Source organism: Berghia stephanieae, chromosome 7, assembly GCF_034508935.2.
Source record: "Berghia stephanieae isolate SIO BIC M18660-M18661 chromosome 7, UCSD_Bste_1.3, whole genome shotgun sequence".
NCBI classification, from domain to species: Eukaryota; Metazoa; Mollusca; class Gastropoda; order Nudibranchia; family Aeolidiidae; genus Berghia; species Berghia stephanieae.
Window position 1 is genome coordinate 37791256 of NC_088366.1, and position 18453 is coordinate 37809708.

The 18453-nt window shown below is 36.2% G+C and overlaps 1 protein-coding gene across 1 annotated transcript in view; it reads right to left on the minus strand.

Annotated features, from left to right (window-relative positions):
* Window positions 1-16678: 16678 nt before the first annotated feature.
* The window catches only part of LOC144977200 (uncharacterized), a 90586-nt gene continuing 88811 nt past the window's right edge, over window positions 16679-18453 (minus strand). The window contains exon 4 of the mRNA XM_078922155.1: window positions 16679-17783. Coding sequence (XP_078778281.1) covers window positions 17700-17783 — 84 coding nt within the window. The 3' untranslated portion in view covers window positions 16679-17699. The remainder of the gene's footprint in view (window positions 17784-18453) is intronic.

Here is an 18453-nt window from a genome sequence, read left to right on the forward strand (position 1 = left end):
GTTCCTCGTGGCCTTCCCCTTGATCTTCTGCACGTCATCGGGTCAGCAGAGTCCTTTCGGCTTTGTCTGTTGTCCTTCATAAATTCTGTAATTCCAGAAACTCTTCGGTCGCCCAAGCTAAAAAAAGGATTTAGTTTGTCTGTCTGTGTTTCTGTAACGGTTTGAGTTTAACGGAAAGGGGTGTTAACCCTTTGCCAACCCCCAACCTGGAGGACCAGGTGACTCAAAGATGGGGGAATCACACACCATTAGTCGCCTTTTACGACACGCTGGCTTGGCGTTGGGCTATTCTTGACCCTCTCAGTTGAGGGACCCCGGACACCACACGGGAAATGAAGCCCTTAAAAACAAACAAAACATTCACGACCTGCTTTCGCACATTCTGCTCCCTCTGTGTGGAACGCTCTTTCAGCAGACACCCGACACCGTAATTCCCTGTCCCCATTTAAAGCCTCTTTGAAGACAGAGTACTTCCTTTCAGTTTTTTGTGAGTGATTTTATTGAATTATATATATATGAGCCAAGGTCAAAAGGTGCCAATTTTTTTTCTGAAAATAAAAGTGACATAATAGTCCATTCATGTTGCTATATATGTAGCAAAAACCCTGCACTTCATGAATCAAACGCCCTTTAGATAACTTTAAGGTCTAACGCAGCATAATATCGTCAACAATACCTATAGGTTGCTGGTGTCACCTGTGACCGGTGACACCAAAATGAGACAAAAAACTCAATAACCAAATGATTTTTGTTGAGTATCAAACTTTATTTTGTAAGTTATAGACAAAAAGACACAATTAACAACAATCATAGTACAATAGTGTTACCAACTATTGGAGAAAATGTTGATTTTTGGTGTCATCGGTCACAAGCAACATAGAATGCAAATATATTATTTCATAAAAATGTTTGTACATTAACAACAACAACAATATTGCATATGTTTATTACCAGCAATGTTCAGAAACTTTTGGAATAAAATGTAGGGAAATAATGTTACCAAAGCATATCTTATTTAGCGACATTGTGTCACTTGTGACATTAGACCGATGACACCATTACTTATGTCACAAGCAATACCAAATTTCAATTTCGACAATATATCATTAATTTCAGTCAAACCAGTGTAATAACCACAGTTAAATATGGAATTTAATAATATTTCAGAAACCAAAGACTTCAAAAATAGAAATATACATGGAAATTAGAGCATCTGAATGTGACTTGTGACATAAACCGGTGACACCATTACTTATTTCACAAGCAACACCAAATCACACTTTCGTCCATAATATATCATTATTTTCAGTCAAAAAAGCACAATAACCTACTCTAAAATGAAATTCAATAATATTTTAAGAAACTAAATACTTCTAAATTGGAAATATACCTAGAAATTAGTAATACCATTGTTGCTATTACTTTGGTCAAAATCGGCACTAGAACGCAATTTTGCCTCAATAAATCAAGAATAGCAACTGGACACATGTAATATAGCCTGTTAAAATGTAATTCAATGAAATTTAAAGCTTTGAAGAACATGAAAACAGAAATACATTAGAAACTTCAAACTTAAGTGTCACCTGTGACATTTTAAGCAATGACACCAATGGTCACAAAAAGTACCAGAAGTCACACAAACTCTAGATAAATATCAGCCATGGTAATGAAATCATGTAACCATACCGTAACATCCGCCCTACTGCTCAAATCTGCTAGTTTGTAGTAATTTAGTGTGTTAATAGTAAATCAAATCAAATTTCTTGACAACCCTTCTATTTATCTGGATTCGTCAAAAGCTTGAGTTTTGTCTTTTCCTTGATTGATACGACCCTGAAACATAAAAAATTAGAATTACAAGGAAATAATTAATTGTGTCAAAATCACGGTCTTATGTGAGATGTCATAATATCATATTTGTAAATAGAATAACAGCTGAAAACATATTTTTTGGTGGCACTTTGTAATATCCAATATAAAGTGTTGCTTGTGACAATGTAAAATAGCGATGACACCAAAGTTCAACTTACCTTTTCTCCCTGGAGCCACGCTGGAAAGGCCAAGGAAAGTGCTGCACTTCAAAGGCTGGTAAGAAGGGTGGATCAAAATTGCGAATCGCCATTTAACGAAACAAACTTCCACGTGTTCACGCATGTCGTGTTGCTTGTGACAAATGACACCAAAACCAATAAACCTCAATATCGGTAAAACGGTATACATTTACTCCAAGATTTGAGTTCAGATAGTAAATCTATGCTTTTTTCTCATAATAAAACATTTTATAAACATTAAACGTGAGCTTTAAAGTTTCGTGTCGAGTCTTAGTATTGTGCTGTGTTTGATGACACCAAAGGTCACAAGCAACACCAACTTTTAAAGAAATCTATATGAAACTTATTCAGATATGTAATATACTGCAATTGCGTTTAAAAGTAAATTTTGACTTTATACTATTAGTTAAATTTCAATCACGTGAGCTAAAGCATCACATTTAATTTCTACATGATTTCTAAAAGGTGATGCGTTGACCTCGTTCTAAGCACATGCCAAACAGCATTCAAATTTCACTTTCAAGTTGTTTATTTCATATTCTGTTGAACAGAGTATGTTGAGCTATCTCATTTTATCTCTTCTTCATATTATCAATTGATTACAAGCATTAACCCAATAAAAACAGCCCATAATTAAGTAAAAATCAAATTTTCTTAACACTGGTATCAGGCGGGCACCTTTTGACCTTGGCTCATATATATATATATATATATATATATATATATATATATATATATATATATATATATATATATATATATATATATATATATATATATATATATATATATCGCATGTGTTGCTGGGTACTTTTGGTGGAAAAGGGTGCTATAGAAATTATTATTATTATTATTATTATTATGATTATTATTATTGCAATAAACACCACAACCATCCCTACAATCACTACTACAACCACCACATCACCATCCCTACCATCACTACTGCATCTACCACCACCAGATCATCATTACTACCACCACTATTACAACCACCTCCACCTCATTACTACCACCTCTACTACAGCCACCACCCCATCACCATCACTACCACCACCATATCACCATCACTACCACCACCACATCACCATCTCATCTCAACAACCACCACTACAACCACCACCACATCACCATCCCTACTACATCTACTTCTACAACAACCACTACCACATCACCATCCCTACCACCACTGTTACAATCACCACCACATCACCATCCCTTATACCACTACTTCAAACACCACATCACCATCCCTGCTGTGGAAGCAGCAGTTAAGTAGTTGAGGTGTCCCCACTAGCAGAGAAACTTAAGCGTCGAAGGGATAATTCGTTGTTTTAATCCTTGAATTAAAAAAAAAAACTTCACCTTGAAAACTCCTTGAATTTCAAAATGTAATTGCTGTAGGAACCCTCTGTGTAATGGATACAAGAGAGCGCATTGGGTAACAGTTGTAATGGGAATTATGTTCGGTTATCAGCAATTTTTTTCTTACATTAATCTGTTAATCGGCAATTTCTATTCAGTTTAATAGTAGTTGAGCATAATGGCTTTCGATTTATCGATACCTAGTTAACAGAAACAATGAGGGAAAAATGGCAACTTATTGATTTCTTTTCTGTTTAGACATTTTTGGTTTAACTGGTTTTTACTGTATTCCCTTTTGTCTTAGTTTTTCTCATATGATTTCAATCAAAATCTATAACTATAACATTTTTGACTATCCAATTTCCTTCTTTTTTTTTTACATGACCTAAATGTATTGCAAGCGCGGTAAAACTTTTAAAAACAAAGTGTGTTGGCTAATTTTTTGTCAATTAAGAAACCCGATTGATGTGGTTAGGGGTCTTTAAAAAAAAATTTGAGATTAGAGTGGGGACCCTGTATTTTACACAGTCATAGATTCACTCTGGGAGTCAATGACAAAATCTCAAATTCACCAAACATAGACAAGACCTGAATAAAATGATGATAAGGAGAAAGGCCCTAGAACAACAGGTCCATTCCCTAACCAACATTTCCAAATCGTAAATCATCAGAGACAATGTCATCATAAAGGTTTCACAGAGACATCAGCAATAGCTGGAGAGACTATCCAAAAAATGAGAGGAAATGATAAATGGGGACTTTCCCAATAGTCCATCTGGAATGTGCGAGTATCAATAATAATTTATATCTGTTGCCTGGGTGTGGTTCCCAACCTCCCATAGTTGGCAGGGAAGTACTTGCTGTGTCTTCTATCCCCCTGTATCCGTTTTCCAATTGATTTCTGTCTTTGTCTTGGAATGAGTCCTTGGCTGGGAGGGAAGCAGTTGAATGTATAGTTATAGTTTTGGGAGATGATATTTTTTTCCCCATCTCTCTGTTATGTACTATTACTATTATTTTTTTAATTTTTAACATATGATTTGTAAACATTTGAGTGTGTTCCTTTTAGTGGGATCTTGTGCTGGTGTCTAGCTGAGACTAGGTATCTCAAACTAAATACAGTGCAACCTCGATATAACGACATCGTCGGGACCGGGAAAACGTGTCGTTATAGAGGGATGTCGTTACAGAGAGGTTTCCTATGTGTGTATATCAGGAGGTGTTTTGGGTCTTGTGTAGTGAATGTATACTTTTTCATTTTCCCTCTGTAGTTTATCCGGGCTTGGGACCGGCAATGAATGGAGAGTGGACAAAGGATTTATAAACAGTCCAGTGTTGACCTGTCACAAGCATTCATTGGGTGAAAGGCGAGCCTTCTGATTGGTGAAAGGCGAGCCTTCTGATTGGCTGTGGTGTTGTACAAATGTGACTATTGATTGGCTGAAAAAGAAGCGTTTTCATTGGCTACAATAAGAACTAGCTCTGGGCTTATTACGAGTAGACAACATACATAGAATGGAAGATACCACCTGTAATAGTTACGAACAATTTCATGGTAGACAAACACCTTCAAGGTTTGTCGGACCAGAAATGTCGTTATACAGGGGTTTTGCTGAAATGTACGTCGCTATAGAGGGTTTTTTATTACTAATGATATATAGTAAAATAAAATGGGACCTGAGTACCATGTCGTTATACAGGGAATGTCGCTATAACGGATGTCGTTACATCGGGGTTGCACTGTACACCGATAGTGTGATCTCGGAATCTACATCTGTACCCTATTTGAACCATTCCCCTTTGTCTTACTTTTTCCTCAAGTCCTTTTAATTGTACATGTAGAATCTTTTCACTATCCAATTTTCTTTCTTTTTACTGGTGCTGATATGACCTAAATGTGTTGCAAGCGCTGTAAAACCCTTAAAAACAAAACAACATTATATGTTGCCCTTAAAATGGGGCTCAAAGGTATTCGTTTAAATTAAAAATTATCCTCCTTTTTCACTTTTTGTCACCATTAGCACTGTTTGTAGAAGTCATTAATTGTTTAATTGGTTATTTGTCAATGCACCCAAACATGTTCAAAAATTAACGTGAAGGAAATCAAAGCTTGCACAGAGAAGTTATTGAAAAAAAAGGTTTTATTTCTCAATTGTAATTAGTAAAGTGTGCTCTCTTTAAAAGATGCCCCAGGCCTCTGGCGAACAAAGACAAACTTTGCAGTGTTGGTGTCATATAACCACAGAGTTCATACGCTGAGGCCACATAATACATTCTGTAATTGTCTGTTCTGAGATAAAATAGTTTACCTAGATTTTATTTTTATTTGATTTTATATTTTGTTTCTTCATTGATTGTAGTGTCGCGTCTTCTCTGCCTGGTGTACCTGGGATCGAGGTATCCAGTATCATGTGGTCCATATCCTGGTGGACGGCTTTGCATTTGGGGTAGGCAGGGGAGATGATATATTCTCATCTATGGAGGTTGTTGGTTGTTCTGCCATATTTTGCTCGTATGTGGTTGCAGACTGCCCACTGTTTCCTTGTCAGTATTCTAAAGTTTGGCAAGGGTTGTTTTTTTCGGGTCGTCGATTAGTCACCTCTTTGTGGTTTTTGTTTTTTCCATTCTTTTTGCCTTGCTTCATTTATGTCAAAATTTTTGCTTTTGAAGCATAGAAAGGCTTTCTAGATTTCAACCGATGCATTGTGGGAGCTTTTTGGAACACTGTTCTGAGTGGTGTGTTGGTGTCACAGTTGTGTTGAGTTGCGTCTGGGTAGCTTCCTCTCTTCTTAGGCAATTGCGCTCATCGCTGGGAGTCACTGCGTTGGAGTTGATTTTAGTGACCCTGATATTATTCTCATGGTGTCATTGAGTAAAGTGTCATTTTTTTCTGGTGTGTGTAGAGCGTGACCAGACTGGGGTGCAGTATTCTGCAATGCTGTAGCATAACACAAGTATGACAATGACTGTCTCCTGTGTAGTGCTCTATGGGACAAAACGTTTAAGGTCACTTCCTCCCTGGTAGGACTGAGTATTTCTGTTTGGGATCACAGCATGGCATTGGAGTGTGGCCACTGTTATCTTGTAATTTTTATGAGGGGTGAATTTTTTCAAGTAAATCATCTCTCAGCTATATGTCTTATGTCAGCATGTTGATTTATATTTTTATGTTTCAGATGTATATATTAGTTAATACTATATGTATTTGATATTGTCAGTAATAGTAATAGTTCAAGTATATTTCATTTTTGGAAAAAATTATATTTAGGTGAGGCATTTTTTTTTACCTGACTAGTTATAGAGGTGTACTTTTTTCTACCATAACTTCTGTGCCCCTTTATCTTAACCTGTGGTCTTACTTTTTCTGGCGCTGAGAAGACCCATGTATTTTGCAATAGTATGAATACTAATATTGATAATATTAATAATGATGATGATGATGATGATGATGATGATGATGATGATGATGATGATGATGATGATGATGATGATGATGATAATTATTATTATTATTATTATTATTATTAGTATTATTATTACTATTATTTTTATTATTATTATTATTATTATTATTATTATTATTATTATTACTATTATTTTTATTATTATTATTATATTCATTGAGGTTGTTTTGTTTTGTTGGTTTTTCTTTGTTTTTTGGGGGATTTTTTGGCTTTTATTTTTTTCTTCCTTTTATTTACTTATTGTTTGTTTTGCTGATGAATGGTTTTGTGTTTGATTCTTTGCATTGTTTTATTTCAAAGTCTTTCCATTTTAACCTATTTTGCGAGTATCTTAAATTTCTAAATTGTTGTTTCCACAAAATAAAATAGTGTACATTGATTTTGTTTGGATATTGATTTTTGTCCATGTCACTTCTATTCAAACTTTTCAGTTGAATAAGTTTGTTTACCATGAAAAAGTTTACACATCTCTCTCTCTCTCTCTCTCTCTCTCTCTCTCTCTCTCTCTCTCTCTCTCTCTCTCTCTCTCTCTCTCTCTCTCTCTCTCTCTCTCTCTCTCTCTCTCTTTTTTATTTTTTTTTCACTGCTGCAATAGGTTTCAATAGAGATATCGAAATCGCCAGACTTTTGTTTGGTATAAAATTGCAGTGGTCCGTCTTTTTTTGTGATAGCATTATAATTCAAGATGATAGAGAATAAAAACTTTTGCTGCGATTGGGAGTTAAACCAATGACCCAGCTGTTCCGACATAAGCTGGACGCTCTACAATTTACACTATGCACCACTCAAAAAAAAAAAGAGTTTCAAGCGTAATGACCAGTATCGAGTCTTCATGAGGTCATGAAGTGAAACGCACAAACACCATGAAAGTTCATTGGCGAGTTAGCAGTTAAGCCATTAACTCTATTCTCCTCACAAACATATAACACTGAGACATTGAGTAAGCTCCAATATACATATATGTAATATTTGATAAATATCAATTTAAAAAAGCGAATGGACCAGACATGTTTGTGTTGAGGATAGAGTTAATAGCTTGATTGCTAACTCGTCAATAAACTTGTGGTGTTTGTTTGTTGTCCTCATGATCCCAAGGAGTTGCGAAAAAGACTCAAGATAGTTACTTATTTCGAAACCACCTTTTTTTTTTTGAGTATGTAATGGATGGTGTCGATTGTAGAGTTTCCCTATCATGTCCAGGCAGTCGAATGGACAGGCATTAAAAAAGGCGTTCCACAGGGATCGATTCTTGGACCATTACTTTTTAACATTTTTATAAATGATATATTTTACTTTATCAGAGAGGGAAAATTATATAACTATGCTGGCGATAATACCCTGTCATATGCTCATTAAAATTTCGACATGCTTTTAAAAACTGTTGAAAATGAAAGCGAAATTCTTATCAAGTGGTTCGAAATAAATTGCATGCAAGCAAACCCGGACAAATTCCAGGCAATTGCAGTAGGTACAAAAACACACACAAAGAAACCCACATTCAACATTGGAACTGCAAGTATTACATGTGAAGAAGTTGTAAAATTACTAGGGACCGACATAGACTACCAACTAAAATTTGATTTACACATTAAAACCATCTGCTGTAAAGGTTCTCAGCAATTAAATGTCTTAAAACGGCCTGGAAAATACTTTCAAAATTGAACAAGTTAACAATATTTTACTCTTTTGTATTATCAAATTTCAATTTCTGTCCACTAGCTTGGCATTTCTGTTCTAAAACTAATTGTGATAAACTTGAAAAGATACAAGAAAGAGCACTGCATTTTATTTATGAAGATGACAAAAAATCCTACGACCAATTACTTTCAAAGTCCCCTCCCTAGCTACAAATAAGAAGAATGAGAACAATTGCTTGGGAAACGTTTAATATTTTATACAAAATTGCTCCTCCTTGTCTATCTGATATGGTCACTTTGAAAAATAACAGATACAATTTTAGATATTCAAACCTCCTTGATATTCCAAGAGTCAGAACAACGTCTTATGGCAAAAGATCTTTCAGATATTCTGCTGCTGTTCTTTGGAATGATCTTCCCGAGCACATCAGGAAAATTTCAAATTTTAATGTTTTCAAAAATAATATCCTTCCATGGAAAGGCCAGCCATGCGCAAATGTAATATTTGTAATTAATCTAAATCGTACATATATATATATATATATATATATATATATATATATATATATATATATATATATATATATATATATATATATATATATATATATATATATATATATAATTTTATGTTACTTTTCTGTGTGTGTCATGATTAGAATCTTGATGAGGGAATGTTTTTAAGCGAAAATGTATTACTATGTATTTTTATGCATCATGTGTTAAAACCTATGTCGGTCAAAGTCAAAGGCTTCTATTAGCCTGACTAAATTATTTATGAAACATATTTTTTTTTAAATGCCGACAATAAATAAATATTTGAATTGAATTGAATATAATCAACATAAGTGCCTGCTCCACTCACTTTTCTGACTTGAGATTCACCCAAATAATGGAGCTTTTATTCAATGTCTCAATCGTCTTTGTGTTATATGTTTGTGTTGAGAATAAATTGCATAGCTTAACTGCTAAGCCTCCAATAAACTTTCATGGTTTTTGTGTGTTGACCTTATTTGGCCCTGTTGGGTGGGGTTCCGACCTCCCATAGTGGGCAGGGGGTTTCATACTGTGTCTTCTATCCTCTTATATCTGTTTTCCAACACGCTTTCTGTCTTTGTCTTGGAATGAGATTACTTGGTTTTGTCCTGGCCCTGGCCGGAGTCCTAGCTGGGCGGGTGGTTGGATGGGAGTATCACCCTTGAATCATATACCTATGATGTTCGCATGGGTGTACGATCCGATAGTGATGTCGTTTCTTCTTCTCTTTACTAGCCTATCCTGCTTCTTTGGTTTGTGATTGTATTTTTGACAGGGGATATTTTTTTTCCTGTAAATCCTCTGCCTGTTTGTTCTTGGTTATTTATAATTTAGCTTATGATATCTTTAGGTTATGCTTTTGATTGACATTTGTACTATTTTTGTTAGATTGCTTGTTTATTTGTTTCAGCGGTCTCTCATATAACCTCAATTGTGTTGGAAGAGACCTAAAGCAACAAACAAAAAAAAAAGAGTCCTAGCTGGGAGATGATATTTTTTTCCTTGTAAATCATCTCTCTGTTATGTATTATTTTTTATTTTTAACATATGATTTGTAAACATTTGAGTGTATTCCTCTTATTGGGATCCTGTGCTGGTGTCTGGGTGAAACTTTTAGGTGACCTCAAACTAAGTACTTTGATAGTGTGCTCTTGGAATCTACATCTGTTTCCTATTTGAACCAATTCCCCTTTGTCTTACCTTTTCTTGTGTGCTTTAATTATGATTCTAGAACTTTTTACTATCCCATTTTCTTCCTTTTTACTGGCGCTGATATGACCTTAATGTGTTGCAAGCGCCGTAAAACACTTTAAAAAAAACAAAAAACAAAAAATCATCTGGCCCTGCGGAATTAATTATGAAAAAAAATAATCTTAAAATTATGTGCATAATAGTGCTGGCAAAAAAAATAATTTAAAAAATCATCCAACTATTTATATGAAAAAAAAAAAAGCTTACCACAAAAAAAGATACTGTAGTGTATATGATTGTCCATTTTAAAGTTTAAGAAAAAGAATATAGGGTTCCCGCTGCCTCCTTAAATTCAAGGCCTCCTGGGGTAGTAATGGTGGTTGTGATGATGATGATGATGATACAGTGGTTGTTGAAGTAGTGGTGTTATGGATGGTGATGTGGTGGTTCTTTAATAGTGGTGGTAGACATGGTAATGTGGTGGTTGTAGTGTGGGATAAGGATAGTGATGCGGTGGTTGTTGTAGTGGTGGTGATAGGTGGTGGAGATGATTGTAGCGGTAGAAAAGGTGATGTGGTTGTAGATGTGGTGGTGGTTGTTGTAATAGTGGTAGTAGTTATGATGATGATGTGGTGCGGAAACAGTTTCAGTAATAACATCGCTGGGAACTCCCCAAGGAGTCTGAGTCCAATCCTTTTTACCGTATATTTGGAAGCAGCTATAAGAATTAGGACAAAAGCTCCCGAATCCTCAAATCCCTACCCGCGAACTGATCTACGCAGACGATGTTGATATCATATTTGATACAGCAGACCTGGCGAAGCAGCACATACCAATAATATCAAATACTCTGCAACATTGGAATCTAAAGGTCAACGAATCCAAAACAGAAATTAAAGTGGTTAACAAGAAACAAGTGGAATGGAAAAGTGTAAGAATACTCGGAAATGTGAAGACATCAAACAGAGAACAATGCTAGCTCAAACTGCATTCAGAGAACATATACAGCGTTTGGAACATGACGAACATCATTAATGAAAATAAAAGAATACGCTTTTACTTTTACGAAGCGCCAGTGCTGCCAATCCTTAGGTACAACTGTGGTACTTGGTGTCTTACAAAAAATAATTTGGCCACCCGGGATCCCTTCATCGCAAACAATTGAGACGACTTATTGGGGTACATTGGTGAGACAAAATCAGTAATGAGGATATATGACAGATGCAGAGTACAACCAATCAGTACGCGAATAAAGAAACAAAGATGGAAACTGTTCGGACACGTGCTCCGACGAGATGAAAGTATTCCAGCACAAACCTCAATGGATGATTACTTCAATCAACGAGCCAAATACGGAGGGCGTATACCAACTTCACCACTTCCAACAACATTGAATCAAGATTTCAAAAAATATCAAATATATTTAGGAACAACAACTGAAGACCTGATTTCAACTACACACGAAAACATCCAATTGCCTCAGCACCTTAACACACATGATGACATTCAAAAGCTAAGAACACTTACTGGATACTAGAAACAGACTGACAAACTCAGAAGTAACACACACACACTTTCGAGGCAAGCGTACGTCCATAAAGACAGAGCAGCCATATTCATTCATTCTCATTAAATTCTATCAGTCAGACTATTAACTTTCAAAGGTATCCATAATAAATGATGATAATATAGTTTTGTGCGTTGGTACGTTATATCCGACTGGCAGATGCTGTTAAGCATAATTTAGCTTGACTCCATTTTTCAAGGCAAAGAAATAAAAACTGTCTTTCTTTTAATTTTGATTTGTCTATATAATATATGAACAAAGAAAAAGTATATATATATATATATATATATATATATATATATATATATATATATATATATATATATATTGTGTGTGTGTGTGTGTGTGTGTGTGTGTGTGTGTGTGTGTTGATGGGCACTTGTAGGTACGAGAGTGCTCGATAACGTTGGTTAGAGCTAATATAAAATATGAATGGATTCACTCACTTATATGGCCGAATCACATGTTTCTGTGGCTTCTATCCACGTCTTCAGTCGGCATACTATGTCCGTAAAAGATTATATATATATTTATATATATACTAGTAAAAAGCCCGCAATTTCGCGGGGAAAGAACTATTTTCATTCGATACTGTACTCACCATCATTTAATGAGGGCAGATTGGTAAACAACGTTGTCTGTGTAATTTGGTATATCTTCGGTTGATTTTTCTGCGTGGCCCAACATGAAGTGTAAGCCACTATAGCCTCTGACCCGTGACACAGCAACATACAGTTGTCCGTGTGTGAATACCGGTTGTGGTAAGAAAATCCCCACCTTGCTGCCCCTGAGACTTGTTAATTGTCATTGCATATGACAATTTTACCGGAAACTGTCTTCTATTTATAATAAATGGTAAGCCTGAATCAGTTGTTGTCGTCAGATTGATTCCAGGGATAAACACTATGTCGCCAGCTCTACTACCGGTAATTATCTTGGCTTCTAATACTTTGGAATGTATTCACTCACTCATATGGCCGAATCACATGTTTCTGTGGCTTCTATCCACGTCTTCAGTCGGCATACTATGTCCGTAAAAGATTATATATATATTTATATATATACTAGTAAAAAGCCCGCAATTTCGCGGGGAAAGAACTATTTTCATTCGATACTGTACTCACCATCAATTAATGAGGGCAGATTGGTAAACAACGTTGTCTGTGTAATTTGGTATATCTTCGGTTGATTTTTCTGTGTGGCCCAACATGAAGTGTAAGCCACTATAGCCTCTGACCCGTGACACAGCAACATACAGTTGTCCGTGTGTGAATACCGGTTGTGGTAAGAAAATCCCCACCTTGCTTAATGTCTGCCCCTGAGACTTGTTAATTGTCATTGCATATGACAATTTTACCGGAAACTGTCTTCTATTTATAATAAATGGTAAGCCTGAATCAGTTGTTGTCGTCAGATTGATTCTAGGGATAAACACTATGTCGCCAGCTCTACTACCGGTAATTATCTTGGCTTCTAATACTTTTGAACCTAATATAATTATTAACAAACGGGTGCCATTTAGGAGGCCTGATTTAGGATTTATATTTCTAAGCAGCATGACTGACGTGTTGGCTTTCAAATGTAATGCATGTGGAGGAAGTCCGGGAGGTGTAAGTTCGTTCAAGAATTCAATCGGGTATAAGTTGATGTCAGAATCACTTTGAATGAAATCAGCACTGCGGTAAATTTGTTCAGTTGATGAGATCAACCTGGACAGAACGGCTGCATTTATTTTGTCAACATTTTCATGGGTTGTAGTCAAAATTGCTCTCTCTGATAGATAATGTTCATCCGCAAAGTTCAGATTCAAATCATTGTATACAGCATTTATCAAGCATTCTGGGTCATTTTCAGGAAGGCATAGCGCTGTAGGTAATTTAACAGAATACTTTCCTATTTCGCTGAAAACCGGCTCTGTACCATTTCCGATACGGAGAAGCCAATTTGCAAAACAGTTATTGTCATCAGTAACCCTCATGTTCTTGTTCATGTGAAAAATGGTGACAAAATTCCAAATAATTGACTTGTTAAGTGTGACACTTAATATATCGGCTTCACTTCCTTTGTTAACAACAGGTAGAATTTCTCGAAAATCCCATCCAAGTACAACCACTTTGCCCCCAAAAGGTTTTGAACTGCCCGTTATGTCACAAAATGTCCTGCTCACACATTCAAACACACGCCTGTCCATCATAGGTGCTTCATCCCAAATTATGAGAGAACTACTCTTCAGTAACTTAGCTGTGTCTGATTGGCGACTGATGCTACAGGTGCTGTTATCCGTTATTGGAATTGGAATTTTGAACGTTGAATGTGCTGTTCTACCACCGTGCTGACAAAAGATCAAAGGTGAAAATACAAATTTAAAGAATACTGGGATGTATGAGCTTTCGGAATGCCTCCCCTTTACTTAACTTATGGAAAAACAAACACCCTAGCACCTTTAATAACACTTATGACTAACCTCTCGAGCTAACCCTAATAGTAAAAAAAGAATCAAAATGGCGACTGAAATGCCTTCTTCATGTGATCAAGTGAATAATATCACTATGAATGCCACGATTTGCTGAAAAATGCCAACACACACACACACACACACACATGTATACACCACACACAACACACACACACAAACATACACACACACACACACACACAAACATATCATAACAAAACTGATGACCGCTAAATCAACAACACAACGGAAGTAATAATAATACTTGATGTCATAAATAGATGACGCAAATTGACAACTTTTTACAGTGTCAAAATTAGTTGATTTTGGGAGCCAAGTGTCGTCGGTACATATTTTATGATATTATCTGTTTGACTCAACGAACTTTCAAACTGACTTTAAATTATAAAAGGAAATCAAGTTATCTGTTTATCTTTCTGTAAAAAATACATTTCTAATTTTCAAATCTTTCAGTAGAGTTGTGCGCCGTATCAATATTTTTATTGACTCAAATAAGCACAATGTTCTCCACAATGCTATATTTTTTTAAAGAAAGGAATATATTATATATATATATATATATTATATATATATATATATATATTATATATATATATATATATATATATATTTTATATTATATATATATATATAATATATATATATATATATATATATATATATATATATATATATATATATATATATGAGCGTTGGTGGGTACTCGTAGGTACGAAAGTGCTCGATAATGATGGTTAGAGCTAATATAAAAATATAAATTGTCACTCACATTTTGTTCCCAGTTCCCCAGATAGAATGCGCTTGGCCAAGGAGTTCACAACATTGCCATCCGGAAGTATAACGGACCAACACATAAACTCTGTGTAACCATGAACTTTTATAGTCCGGATAATACAGTTTAGTGAGAACAACTCACAAACGCGGATGGCAAAAACAATAACAAAGGCCTGATTGACGTCATCTGCATACTATCTATATGGCCAAGACGTTCGTTCTGTGGCTTTCGACCACGTCTTCAGTCGGCATTATGTCCGAAGAAAAAAGTGTATTCCATTTGAGGTGCTTGTCCTTGCTTCCGTTGTGTAGTGGTGATTAGTGTTGATGTGTAGTGACATTGTTGTAGTGTGCTCTCATTGCTTATAGATAGTTCGAAGATGACGTCATTCAGGTCTTTGTAATTGTTTTTGCCATCCGCGTTTGTGAGTTGTTCTCACTAAACTGTATTAACCAGACTATAAAAGTTCATGGTTACACAGAGTTTGTTGATCCGTTATACTTCCGGATGGCAATGTTGTGAACTTATTGGCCAAGCGCATTCTATCTATATTATGAGTGTGTGGTGTATACATGTGTGTGTATGATATTGTTGTGGAATGCGGTTGCGTGGGGAGGCGGGGGGGGGGGGGGGGGGGTATAATAGGGTCGGGAAGGGGGGGGGGGGGGGGGGGGGGGGGGGGTTATGGGGGGGGGGGGGGGGGGGGGGGTTATTTGACCTTTTGCGTTTTGAGCTTGAATTTATTAGAGTGTCTGCACATTGTCATTAGTTCTGATCTTTTGTTTAAGGTGCTATTGTTTCTGTGGTTTTGTAATAATATTTCCAGTTTCTCTGTCAGGCACTGGTTGCATTTTCTAGCACCGCATCTGTAGGGGCTGCTTTGCCTGACGATCTCCCAGGTTATTGTTGGTGTTCTATTAATGTTTCTGGGTGGGGATCCTGACCTCCCATAGCGGTCAGGGAGGTACATACTGTGTCTTCTATACCCTTATATCTGTTTTCCAACATGCTTTCTGTCTTTGTCTTGGAATGAGATTACTTGTTTTTTCCTGGCCCTGGTCGGAGTCCTGGCTGGGAGGGAAACAGTCGAATGCATAGTTATTGTTTTGCGAGATGATATTTTTTTCCTTGTAAATCATCTCTCTGTTATGTATTATTATTATATTTATTTTGAATGTATAATGTAAGCATTTGAGTGTATTCCTCTTTGCTGGATTTGTGCTTGTGTCCAGATGAGACTATAGGTGATCTCAAACTAAGTACATTGGTGGTATGCTGTTGAAATCTACATCTGATCCCTATTTGTTCCCAGTTCCCCTTTGTCTTACTTTCTCTTGGGTGCTTTTTAATTGTAATTCTAGAACTTTTTGCTATCCCACTTTCTTCCTTTTTACTGGCGCTGATATAACCTCAATGTGTTGCAAGCGCCGTAAAACCCCTAAAAACAAAAAAAAAAACAAAAAACAATTATTTTAGTGTTTATTCGTTTCCAATAGTGCATTGCTAATTTGGTGCTTTTTGCTTTGCTTTCATGTGTTATGGAGGCTTTGTGATTGTTGTATCTTGTTTTGAATGGGGGTTCTGTGCTGCCGATGTATTGTGCTGTGGTGTTGTCCATTGTCAGTGGTTATGGTGGCTTTGTAGACTATGGCGCTTTTTTGGCAGTTTCCTTTTAGAGGGCAATTGTCCTTCTTTCTACAGTTGCAGTTGTCTTTATTTTTATTGATGTTGTTGGGTTCGGATATGATTTGTCTGTTGTGGTTGGTAATGATCTGTTTCATGTTTTGTGCACAGCTGTAGCTTATCTTGACGTTGTTTCTGTTGATTATTTTGTGCAGACGATGGTTCTTCGGGAAGTGTTTATCGATGAGTGCAAGGAACTGTTTGCCGATATTTGAAGTTGCGTTGTTGAACGGCGGGTTGAACCATATTATATTCCTTTTTTTGTTTTGTTTTGGTGTTGTGGCGTGAATTAAATTTTTGTTTTTCAGTGCTGAGGTGTGTCCGCTCTGTTTGAGTGCCATTTCGTAGTCTTGTTTTGTGTCGTTGAATATGTTTTCATTTGAAGTATTTGAAGACACAAAACAAGACTACGATATATTATGTTTAGGGGTTATGCAAGGCATTCTCCATTTTCGGATTATTCTTCAGATATGCCAAGTTTACCAAAATTCGGTATCAAAATACCCAGTACCAAAATCAAATCATATTCAGTTTTTCAATTTGTCAATTTACATATTTATTTAACAGATATTCCTACGACGTGCAGTTCCCCAACAACCGCTCGTTCCTACGATATTAACCCAAAAACTTTGCAGTTCTCTTCAAACGGGATGGTTGGTATCGGTGACGAACCGTCTGTTAGCATCCAGTGATAAATGACAAATTATGAACGGTAGAAAACAAAGAATTGCGTTAAATAAACAAATTCAAAACAAATAAATACAAATAATGAAGTAATACTGAAAAGTCCGCAAATAGCCCCCGAGCTCCCCTCCTACAACCCCCTACTCTCTCTCTCTCTATCTCTCTCTCTCTCTCTCTCTCTCTCTCTCTCTCTCTCTCTCTCTCTCTCTCTCTCTGCATATGTGTGCACACGACCGTGGTGTTTCTCCATTTCGGTACGTTCGTCAATGTTATCCCGTCCGTTGGCATACATCGCCTCCCAAACAGGTGTATCCATAGGGACAGCAAGCCAAGTCACTTAGGCAGCATTTAGCCTGTAGATAGTTTGAAAATTTATAAGTAGCATTAGGTACTTTCTGTGAAATAAAGATCAAGTCCAATCACATTATATCATCCTATATTTTCCTTAACTGTACCATGGCCGAGGTAATAATGCTTGAATGACCCGGTTTAAAAATCGTCCCTTTCTCGACGCATGACGCAAAATATATAGGATTTTTTTCTGCCACAAAAATAAGGTCTATTGTGGTACCGACTGCAAGGTGTTCATCACTTTGTCGCCAATATTTTCTAATAATCGCCAATAATATCCCGATATCCGATCATTTAGGTTAAAATGGGATTAAAAGGAGAAAATAGAAAGGCTTCCAATGGAAACATCACAGTTCTATTTCCATCCGGGGACATGCCATTTTTACCTTTTTGTTAGTATTTTTAACATCCAATGGTTCATGCAGTCCCCATCACTATACTTATCCTTTAGGTTCCGAAGGCTGAGAGTCTCTCTAGAATGGATCAAATTTACTAGTTACCCTTCTTTGTGAACCAGAGGAGGAGGAAGAAAAGCAACAGCAGTAGGTATATGAGAAAGAGGAGGACGAGAAGAAGTAGTAGTAGTAGTAATAATAGTTGTAGTAGCAGTAGTAGTATAGTTGTTTTCATTATTATTTTATTATTATTATTATTATTATTATTATTATTATT